Raw genomic sequence first — 12,500 nt, 5'->3', positions numbered from 1 at the left:
TAACGTCCATTGATGAATATGAAATTCATGTTTTCTGAGATTTCATCCACTTATGGAGTAGACCTCTTCAATCAAGAAAAATTAAAATTATGAATACAAGCTCTACTCAAAGGTAACACATGCAGAAGCCTAGTCTTTGAAAATACGACATTAAGAGCTTGTATTCACATTCTTGGATAAAAAATAGCACACATGTATTCAGAATACCGGTTTTTTTCACAAGCTATGTAACTAAGTAAATACCCAAGTAAATTCTTTCAGAAAATAATGTGAAAAAGTTTGAATATGTATAAGTCTTTCCATACTTCCCATTCAATAATACAGTTATGAGTTCATGCCGAACTTACAAAAGAGTTTGTGGGCGAGTTCTCCTGTGTCGAACGCGCATGGTGGCGCCCGTGGTGATGATGATTGTGATGTCCATGGGAGTGACGAAGTAGGCCCACTACTCCCCCGTCTGTATCCATGAACCCCATAGTCAGTAAGGCAGGAAGAGCAAGGCCAATGGGAGCCATCACAGCAACAGGAGCCCCAAGCGCTCCAAGAAGTGCAGTCGTTATGGGGAGGCCCACTAATGCAGCACCCATGATTCTACGCATCATTGAATCGTGATGGTCGTCACGGTGAGACGGTGAGGAGTCCGTGGGCACCAAAGGGGGCTCGTTAGGAATATTCAGAGGCTCAAGGTTGAGAATTGCAGCCAGAGGGGGTGGCTCTGTCACCTCAATACTTCCCATGTGTGTATCTTCCAGAGACCCTTTCTGTGGTATGAAGCCTAAAACTGCTTCCAGAGGCAAGGCTCCAGTACCACTACTCTGCAGTGCACTGAGATGTGCCTGTAAAAGACTGTCTTTTAGAAGGCCAGTACTGTCAGGTCGGCCTAATAATTTACTAGCAGTGTTTTGCGCACTGTCTAGTATTGGATTTACTTGAAAATGGCGTCTGTTGTCCAGAATATCTGGAAATGAGGGATATCTTAGAACAGTATTTTCTGGAATTTTCAGTACATCATAATTTGGACGTTTTAGAGTTTGTTGGAGCAAAGGGTTTGGTGTGGTCACTGGACTACTTATAGGAATAATCTGCAATTTTGGTCTGATATTCTGTGGGTTTATATCAGGAGCTGGCAAATTTGATAAAATACTAGTTATGTCTCCTGTACTTTCAGCATTAGAAAGGTTATCAAAAAGTCCTGTTAAACCTTGGTGATTATTTTCTGTCTTATTAATGCTGCTTTGGTTTAAGAAAGCAATGATGGTATCTATAGCTTGAAGAACTTCTCCATAACCAGGAGATGAAATTTTCAGGAATTTCATCACTTGCAAATTCAACAACAGTATTAGGCTTTTCTGTAGCTGGTAATGTAGTCTCAGGAGAAGGGGTCGTGTTAATAATGTAAGTGGGACATCCTGCTTCATAGTCACATTGGATATTGATGTTGCCTTTTGGCCTCTCCTCTATTGCTTCATCAATAACAAACACATTTTTTAGTTTTTCTGAGGGTTGTGGAACGTTGGGACGTGATCTCAAGATGAAAGTCGGGCAACCATGTTTCATAGAACAAGCGACATTGATCTGTGATCCTGGAAAGACGTCACTTGGCAAGGCAGTTTTGTTATGGAGGCCATCTACTATAATTCTAGGTGTCATTTCTTGATCGTCAGCAACATTTGGCAGAGACTGAATATTAACTGGTGATGGTATTCGAGTTAATGGTGATAACTGTGATTCTGGTCTTGGTCTGAAGTATGGATCATAAGGAAAATTATTGCCAAGTGGAGGGGGCGCAAAAGTGTTTGGTCTCAATGCATTTTGAGGGCGGACCCTGAAGAAATTATTGTTGCTCGTGGAGGTTCCTCCTTTTACTATGGTTGTTGATGTAGATATAAAATCTTCCGCTCCTTCTGCTGTTGAGTTTGCTGCAGCATTTTCATTTTGTACAGATGAAGTTACACTGGCAGAAGGATATGAAAGTTTGTCAAAACCAAATTGGCCTGGAGGTGGATTAATGTTTTCTGGATAAGGATAAAAGGATGGATGAGATATTGGTGAAACATGACTGTTGGAACCAAAGTGATTTGAGTTAGCTGGGTATGATGGAAATGAACTTGAATGAAAAGGAAAGACACTCCCATGAGGAAAAAAGGAGCCTTGAACCTGTGCTTGCTGATGGCTTCCTGGTCTCGTGTTGAAAGAGAGATTTTCAGAATTAGAGTTAAAAGGAAACTGGAGATTTTCTGAATTTTGAGGGACAGAGATAAAACTCGGAGTTTCAGGATGAAACTGATGGTGATTATGATCAGAATTCAGAGGGGGTAACCTAATATTGGTAATCCCAGTAGATGGATTCACCTCTGAATTTATATGTGCATTATCATCAGCAGAAGTTACATGATGAACAGGAGAATTTCCTGTGGGAGACACAGAATTTTGATTTGCACTTAATTGCTTTACTAGATCTTCGAGGAATGTGACAGAAGAATTATTATTAATGAGATTCAAAATGGGACTTAAATTCTGAGAACCAATTGCTGAATTATTGGAAACTATAAGTGGCTCTTCTGACAAAGATGCCGCTGGCACTGCCCCTGGTATGTTATGTATTTGAGGAAACACAGAGGTATTAGAAAAATCCAGGTCATCAGGAGAACTGGAAATCTGTGATGATTTAACACTCATAGCTGGTTTAACAGAAGTTGGAAATCCATGATTAAAGTCATGGAAAAGGGTTGGTTCTGGTATCACAACAGAACTTTTATCTTTACTATTCTCATTATACTCAACTTTATCCAGTTTCTGCAAAATATTCAAAAGTGGATTGAAACCAGGCGGAGGAACAGTAATAGGTGGCACTGTAGTGTGGCCAGAAGCTATAAGGAAGTTTGCTGGATTGACAGGTGTAATGGGTATTCTTGCTGTTGTGTAGATATAAGTGAGTTGATCAGGTCTTCCTGAAAAGAAAGGTGAAAGACCTAGATCTTCTTCCTGAGGAACGTCATGCACAAATTGCGTAGTGTGAACTTGTGGCAGCGATGTAGAATTAAATGCCAGGGTTTTCTCTAGAGTTGGTGATTCAGTTGGAATTAAAAGAGTCTCTGGGTTGATAGCAGAAGGCTGTGCAACGACATTGGAAGGAGGTCTTCCAGGAGCCACGGGTTTAGCACCTGAGTTTAGGAGAATAAGCTGGGCAGGATCAACAGGTCCCCCATTGACATATGCCGGAGTTGGGGGCAAAGCAGGAATTACAGGTTCCTTTTTAGGTTTTTCAAACTCAGTTGAGTTCAAACGGAAAACATTTCTGTGATCAGGCCGAGCCAGTGACGTTGTGACAAGGGAAAGCAATGGTTTTGCTTTTGAAGGCTGATCTACCTTTAAAGGATTTAGATTTTCAATTTGCCTTTCACTTTTAAGGAAAAACCTATTTTCTGTCAGGTTATTGGTTTTCTGAGAATGTATTTGCGTATCATTATTGTAAACAAGCCTATTACTGCTTGATTTCATTGTAGTTTCTTCCACTTGATGCCTTTTAAGGGGCAGTGAGACACGAAAATACCTGCTTGAATTCTGGGTTGGTGACATAGATTGGTTGTCTTCTATAACTAACCTGCCTAAAGGTGACAGCAGCCTTCCTTGAGGTGCCTGACTCTGAGGAATCTCATGATTTAGGTTGCCATTTTTTACTGAACGCCTTTCTCTCATTTTAGGGTGAGAGACAGACCACAATGGATACGCAGTATGCTTAATTTTGGAAAGTACATTGTTATTGATGTCATTCACATCAGGTTGATTTTCGTTTCTGTTTAAGTTTATTTTGTGACGGTCGGTTGAATTTGCCATTAATGTATTTCTGCGATGAGGTAGTCTTGACTGATGCGATGAAATTTTATTTTCACTGTCAATACTTCCATTTTTTGGTATTTGCGCTGATACTGATATTAACATCGAGGTGTCTTTAGTCTTATGCATTTTGTTTCTAAAAACATTTTCGGTTGTAAGTGGATCGGAAGTAATGGAGGAAGTATTAAGACGAGATAATAGAAATACACTGGAAGAACCCGACTGAGAACCGGTAGAAAGTTGTGATAATGGGAGGGATGATGTAGATGATAAATATACAGGTGAGAAGGATGAATTTGAAGAGGAAAAGGGAATACCTAAAAACCTCTGGAAGGCAGTGATATCAGTTTTCACCCAAGGAAAGCTCGGTTGTTCAATGGATTTTTGGGTACTTGATAATTTAAGAAAAACTCTTTCAGCATTTACTTTTGAAGGTCCTTCTTCTTCTTCAGGAGGAGGGAACAGATGAAGGGAAGTTCTGGAAGTGAGGAAGGGAGTCTCATTGCGCATATGATCCTCAGCAGGTCCGCCCGTTATCCCCCTCTGGGTTGAATCACTCAGACCCGCTGCTCCTCCTCCTCCTACTTCGTGTCCTGGGGACACTGAAAGCCCATCAAGAGTAGAAGCAGGATCCAGGTCACTCTCAGGACGAAATTCCAGTGAGCTCGAATCTTTAGACTTTTGGCTCTTAATGAAAGAGTGCAAGGATTTCAATGCGGTTTCTTCCGTATTATTGACGTTCCTCGTCACGAATTCTGTAAATCCTTCATCCGAAGGAAAGGGCGTTCCTTCAGAAGAAATATCACCAGGGCCTTCACGTTCTTTGCCCTCCGAAGCTCGTAAATTCCGCGTCTCAGCCAAACGACCAAGGAAGACTGTGTCATCAGCATCACTACCATCATCGTGTGTGATGACAAATTCCTGTAGGTACTGAGCGCGAGGCGCCTTCGATCTCCCGCCAAACGAGATTTCCAAGGCGAGAACATTTGCCCGGGAGGCAGCATCCGAGAGTGGGTCAGTAACGTCTTCTTCTTCTTCTCCTTCTTCTTCTTCTTCATTCCTGATGGACGAAAGGTCACTGGAGATGGAGGTCAAAAGCGTTGGCGGTACCCGCAATGTTTTTCGGATATTTTTCTTCTTTTTTATCAACCGTTTCGACACTTTGAGTTATTTTGGTTACCGTTACTTCATTCTTTGAGTCGTATGGGATTGTTCCTTGTGATTTATCCAAAGAAGACGTGAATTCTTCTTCTTTAAAGTTTGATTTTTCCTTTGCTGACATGTTTATGTCCTCTGATAATCCAGCTGAACTAATTTCTTTTCTAAAATCAGCGTATTTCTCATACCTTTTAATGAGAAAAAAGCCATTGGTATTTTCTTCAGCTTGATTCCAAGTTTGTGATGAAAAATTCATCCATTTATTATTATTTTCTTTTAATATTCTTTCCCTCTTTATTGTATTGTCCTTATGAAGTATGTTAGAGGTTAGTAAGTTCTTTATACTACCTTTTAATGATTTAGTTCCAGATGAAATCAGTAAATGCTTAGATGCACGAGTAGGGGTTAAGTGAAGGTTTAGTCCTTCCTTAAAAGGTCCGAATTTGGTTAGTTTTTCTTGTATTTTCTTCTGATTATTATCAAAAGCAGACCACCAAAGCCATATCTCTTACCTGCATCAGATCGTTCGAACTGGAAACGGCTTCGGATTCGTCACTGTCATCATTTTCTACAGAATTTTCCAGCTCGTTCGACGGTAAATCTTTTTCATTCTTTTCGTGAATATTCGGATGAGTTTTAAAAATATCACTCACTTCCTCTTCCTCTTCATTTACGCTACTGGACAAGAGGTCACTCGGAGACGTGGCCCCACATGCAAACGATTTAACCAAGAGGCTTATAAATAAACCTCTCAATAATATTTGCGACATCATTATGTCTAGGTCACATAAGAGTCATGTCAGTTTTGAAGGAAAATCCTGCGATTTATCAACAGAATGTAAGTCTTCACGTCTTACGTCCAGATTATATTATTATCGGTGATTCACTTGGGTATAAAAATGAACAATCTTTGAAATCGCATATCATTTATTCGTCATATACATATACGGTATCAGTGATCCACAACAGCCGCTGTTTTACCAGTCATAGTCGGAGATTTACAACAATTTTTTTCTTTTTGTTCCACTAAATTATTTCTCTCGCGCTTTTCAAATGAATCACCAGACTTCAGGTCACTTCTCCCAGTTCGTCAAATAACTTTTACGTTCCATTTTCAAAGGAGAGGAATCTTTCAAAACATTGTAACCGCAGCTTCGAACACGCTTATAGTTTGACATTTCAAGGCATTTCAGTGCCAGCTTCCAACATTCTGGTCATTATAACTTCCAAAACACTGGGGTTAGGCCTTTCAAAAACAGCTTTCAACAAACGTCGGTCTACAGATTCACAAACGGTTGAAATTATACCACTTCCAACGAATTTTGACTTGCAAGACGCTAGGATTTAAACCACCCAAACCTTAAGTAATTCGATCCATCAAAACCGAACGGCTCCGAGGAATTTCAGTTTCCTAAAACACTCGATATTTATACGTCAATTCAATGCGCGACTTAATCTCAGGGATTTCTGAGACAGTTGTGGGCGTTGGCGGGACGCTCTACAGAGTGAGTTGTTTTCCCGCGTCCGACACAGGTAAGACTGAAGTCCACGGCAGCAGGTTTCAAGTAGCTGACGTCTGTTGTTGAATCATGCTAATGGCTTTGTCTTGACTCTGGTCTCACTCGCCTGTTTATTTCGCTTTTATCCGCTGACCTCAATGTTGCTGAATATTCTCTCTCTCTCTCTTTACACACACACAAACACTAACAAACACACACACACACACACAGATACACATACACATGCATGGTCAAAGATTGGAGCCCAGCGTGCAGCCTACTAGTCGTCCCAGCTATGAATAGGTACCAGCATCAGCTGGGGTTAAGCAGGAAAATTTTACATATCTGACGCCACTCTCTCTCTCACTCTCTCTCTCTCTCTCTCTGTCTATCTATCTATCTATCTATCTATCTATCTATCTATCTACCATCTAGTATATATACACAGTATATATACTGTGTATATATATATATATATACACATATATATATATATATATATATATATATATATATATATGTATATTATATATATATATATATATATATATATATATATATATATATATACAGTATATATATATATATATATATATATATCTATATAAGCTATATATTTCTTCCATTCTTAAGTTTTAAGATTCTCTCTCTCTCTCTCTCTCTCTCTCTCTGTAATTCCTCTAACTTCACCTGGATATTGAGACTCGTCAAATCAATCATCATTTACTCTTTTCTCATTAGCCTATTAATTTTGAATGTTCCGTCTCTCGAATCGATCCTCATTATTCCGCTTCGCTGAATCGGAAACATCTGATCGGTATCGACCTCTCGTAATAATACGACCGGCTGAAGAGACAATAATAATCGAGACAAAACTATAAAGTCATTCTCGACACGAGAGAATTTCTCTTTCGCTAACCATAGTCTATACTGGTGAGGTGACTCTCGATGTTGCCAGCTACCTCTGCACCAAAAAGGACTCCTCGTTTTGGCAGAACATAAGAGGCTTAAACGTCTTCGTATTAGTTTTTAACTTCTAAACAACTTGTAAAGAATAAACCTCTTCAATATTTCTGCATTTTCACACGAGAGTAAATTTTACTGTACAATTTGCGGCAAAATCACGAATAAAAATAAAGTCATCATCATTAATTAGGTTCGCTACGGAATTCACGCTCATTGGCAACACTGCAGCAGAGGCAACGGACTTAGCTGAGCAGGCCCCAATCAGAGCGCTCAACGAGCCGCTTAGACCTACATTGATATAGATGCATTTCCGTCCGTTTTTACGAATTATTTGTGGGTTCTTGAGGAGGGTTTTAAGTGAAACGGTCCATTTAACGATGGGTTTTATTGTTTTTCCAGTAACGGGTTGGCAAGGGGAATTTTTTTAGTACAAAAATATAAAAAACGAATAAACGTTTTGTAGCAACTACGGCGCTTCATATTTTTGTTTACTTGTGAACGAATTTTATAAGAGTTGAATGAACAAGCAAGTTGTCAGTGTTATTATTTGTTAGTAAAAATCAACGGGTATCAACGAAGCAGCGATTGAACAACAAAAAATGGATAAAAATCTCAAGATGATTTGGAAGGATAAGAAGTCATTTAACCGAGCCAGATATAACCAGGGCTCTATCGTTTTGATTGGTTTACTAGTCCAGAGGTCTACGTAAAGGTCTCTTCTTCCCCTTAAAACCCTACCACACCCTTGGTCAAAGAAGCGTGTTGACACAAGGCCGGCATAATCTAAACCACTGCTTTCTTCCGTTATATATATATATATATATATATATATATATATATATATATATATATATATATATATATATATATATATATATATATATATATACTTATTTAATTTTTCATTGCCCTGCTTTCTTTGCTTTCTTTAGCACTGATAACAATAACAAAAACAGCTATAATAATATGTTAATAGTAATAACTGTTATTAACTGTTAATAACAGTTATTAACAGTTAATAACAGTTATTATTAATATATTATTATAGATGTTTTTGTTATACAGTTATTAATAATAATAACTGTATAACTTTAAAAATAACTACTGTTTCCACGGTTATGAAACTAAAATCTTGACAGTATGGTCAATCCTTTTCTAGACCGATAGCAAAGAAAATGGAAAATCTCTTTGGAAAACTTTCCCAGTTTTGGCTGAGCTAACATACTTCATGCTATTATTATTATTATTATTATTATTATTATTATTATTATTATTAGTAGTAGTAGTAGTAGTAGTAGTAGTAGTAGTAGTAGTAGTAGTAGTATAAAATTAATGAACTCCTGAAAATCTTCACTTATGCACACAGCTACACCACATGACGTTTATTCCCTAAAAATTCTTGAAGCAATTTATTTGAAAGATCCACTATCTACTGATTAATGTTTTTTCCCTTTTCTATAAAAAGAGAACAGCACTGGCGTAAGTGTCGCTTGAAATAATTGTGTCCACGTGAATTAATTATGAAATATTAAATTTCGTTGCTGTGCCTTCCATTTGCTGTAAAAATTTCCGTAAAAAATCATAAATGGAACGCCACACTGTGTGGTGTTACGATAAAGAGATTTAGAATTCTTTGTGTACTGCTATCAGTTATTATGACGGTAGGAATTCGTGTCCAGTTATACGCTTCACGATAAAGCAGGGGAGGGTGCTTCATTGCATCCTCAATGAAGTTACATTTATATTATATATATATATATATATATATATATATATATATATACACATATATATATATATATATATATATATATATATATATATATATATATATATATATATATGTAATCAGAAAGCTACAAACGTCCTTAATATCCAATTCGCTCATGAAATAATATATTTTCATATATGTTACCGAAGGGGAATTTTAGTTGATATTAAGTCCACCGTCCCGTGGGGTCGAACCAGCGACGGACGAGGAATCAGGACTACAGGGATACTAACGCAGTCGGCCACAAGACAGGTATAAGTGAATATCATCTCCCATCAACTCACCCGTCGGGACGGTGGACTTATTATCAACTAAAAATTCCTTCGGTAACATATATGAAAATATTTTTATTTCCGAGGTAGAGCGAATTGGATATTAAAGGACGTTTTTTGATTGGATATGAATCACGGTGATGTGATAAATAGTCATAATATGGCTACGTGCGACAAACGCACTGACGGTCAACATGGCAGAGGTGGGTGGATATCGTCTCCAAACGCAAAACACCTGAGTTCGACGGGTGAGTTGATGGGAGATGATATTCACTTATCTCTCTTGTGGCCGACTGCGTTAGTGTGTCCCTGTAGTCCTGATTCCTCGTCCGTCGCTGGTTCGACCCCACGGGACGGTGGACTTATTATCAACTAAAAATTCCTTCGGTAACATGTTGAAAATATATTATTTCCGAGGTGGCTTTGATTTAAAGGACGTTTGTAGCTTTCTGATTGTATATGAATCATTGATGTGATAAATAGTCAATATATATATGTATATACATATATATATGTATATATATATATATATATATATATATAAATATATATATATATATATATATCGGCTATATATATATATATATATATATATATATATATATATATATATATATATATATATATATATATATGTAGCCATATATAAGCCACAACTACCAATGATCTCTCTGACTATTGCTAAATCTTCTGACATGCACCAGGAATACGATCAGACCAAGATACTGTACCACTGTTCATATTGTCCTTCTTCTATCTTACTTTCCATCCTAATAAAATTCAACTTGTATTTTAATGTTAATTACATTTTTATTTATTTATCTACTAATGTGTTAATTTAATCTGTCACTTCTTCCGAATGAACACCATAATATTCTTTGGAAGCTTGAAGTTCAAATCAATGGACTCTGTGGACTTGTTCCATATGAATAAGCTTCATTTTTAATAATAATAATAATAATAATAATAATAATAATGATAATACTTTTAAAACCTTCTTTACTATCAATTTCCCTTTCAGCGCTGAATGACCTCATAGGTCCCAGCGCTTTTGTATTCCAGTTCCATTTTTTAAAATTATTTCTGCGGATTATCGACGCCTAAAGAACATCATGTTGTCGCCCCGGCGAGGTTTCACGGGTGTTTGAAACATGTTGGTGAATGTTCGTCAACATTTGCGCACGTTGCAGCCGCTACCTTCTGGCGTAATGTGCAGGACGGCGCCCTTGGTGCTTCCTTAAAGTCGAGATCATTTTTGTGGAATGCATTTGCTAGTTCGTAGAAGTTATAAAAAAATATTATATATATATATATATATATATATATATATATATATATATATATATATATAAATATATATATATATATATATATATATATATATATATATATATATATATATATATATAAATATATATATATATATATATATATATATATATATATATATATATATATATAAATATATATATATATATATATATATATATATATAATATATATATATATATATATATATATATATAATCATTCAAAAATGCCAATTACTTATTGGCCTCTTTTGAAAGAGGGTAACAAGCAGAGGTTTTATCATTTAAATTTTCCAGGTTATAAAATCATATATGGAAAACGTTAAGATGTTATAAAATGTGATAACTGAGTTTTGGAGAAAATAAAAAAATACTAGCAGATCTTCGGGGTTCCCGTACCCGCACCATGCTCATACCCATACCATACCCATACCCATATCTGTACCATACTCATACCTATACCCATACCCATACCCGTTCCATACCCATACCCATGCCTGTACCATACTCATACCTATACCCATACCTGTACCATACCCATACCGATACCCATATCTGTACCATACCCATACCCATACCTGCACTGATATCCATACCCATATCCATTCCTTACCCATATCCATATCCATACCCATATCATACCATTCCCATACCCATACCCATATGCATACCATACCCATACCCATATGCGTACCATACCCATACCCTTATCCATACCATACCCATACCAACAACTAAATTAACCCTACTAATCATAGCCAGCAAAATTCTACGGGTAGCACCAGCTCCGCTCCCTTTCCGGTAATAGACAAACAACTGACCACATCTTGGTGTATGTGCAGGAGCAGCTGCTGATGGGTTTTGAACCAATGCTGATGCCATTGGCAGTTCCGGCCCATCACCAGTAGTGCCTGCTGTTGTTCTTGAATTACCCACTGAACTGATTCTTGTCAGATCCGCGTCTCTTCAAGAAACGTGGGCTTCCCCAAAGAAAGGGGAGGGGAGGGAGGGGAGGAGGAAGGGGGAAAGAAAGGGGAAAGGGGAGGGGGGGAAGGGGTGGGGAGGGACACAGAGAGGCAGCCACACACAGACACAGAAAGGCAGTTAAGGAAATTAATATAAGAGATGATTTTTGTATAGATTCAAAATTGTTCTTACCAAAAATATTTTCTGTCCGAAGTTGAAAAATTTGGGAAATAAAGTCCTCATTATCAGAGAATTTAGAAATAGCAAAAGGATAAACTGATAAAATTCCACGTCTAGAAGGTCATACAAATGTGTTAAATCATATTCGGGTCCCTCGGCAACAAGTGACGTCCAAAGGGCGTCGAACACCGAAGAGTAGATCATATTAACAATTGCTGTTAATAAAGCACAACCAAATGCAACTAGTACGCTCATTTTGTTGTATGACTATACTAGCTGCTTGCTCTTGCCTTAGTTTCGAAATCTGCCACGGGAACATTTTTGGGAATTCCCAGGATTCCGGAGGCTCCTACAGTGCTTCTGGAGAAGCAAAGTCTTCAGTAGCCTACTCGGCTTGTAGGTAATGGGCTTCGGAGCTTCGGAGCTCCCTTTCCGGGATCGTCTTCAAAATCCGGAGCCTCCTTCAATTCTTCAGGCGGAGCAAGGTCTTCAGTACTGGCTTCAGAGTTCCCTTGCCAGAAAGATATTCGAAGCATAATAT

General features: G+C 37.6%; 1 protein-coding gene across 1 annotated transcript in view; it reads right to left on the bottom strand.

Annotated features, from left to right (window-relative positions):
- LOC136830482 (uncharacterized) overlaps positions 1-12,163 on the bottom strand; it is a 30,957-nt gene extending 18,794 nt beyond the window's left edge. The window contains 4 exon segments of the mRNA XM_067090017.1: positions 348-1,304; positions 1,306-4,997; positions 5,528-5,730; positions 12,087-12,163. Of these exon segments, the coding sequence (XP_066946118.1) occupies positions 348-1,304; positions 1,306-4,997; positions 5,528-5,730; positions 12,087-12,163 (4,929 nt within the window).
- Positions 12,164-12,500: the final 337 nt, after the last annotated feature.

This window comes from Macrobrachium rosenbergii, chromosome 46 (assembly GCF_040412425.1).
Source record: "Macrobrachium rosenbergii isolate ZJJX-2024 chromosome 46, ASM4041242v1, whole genome shotgun sequence".
Taxonomy (NCBI): Eukaryota; Metazoa; Arthropoda; class Malacostraca; order Decapoda; family Palaemonidae; genus Macrobrachium; species Macrobrachium rosenbergii.
This window is presented reverse-complemented; position numbering and strand designations above follow the sequence as displayed.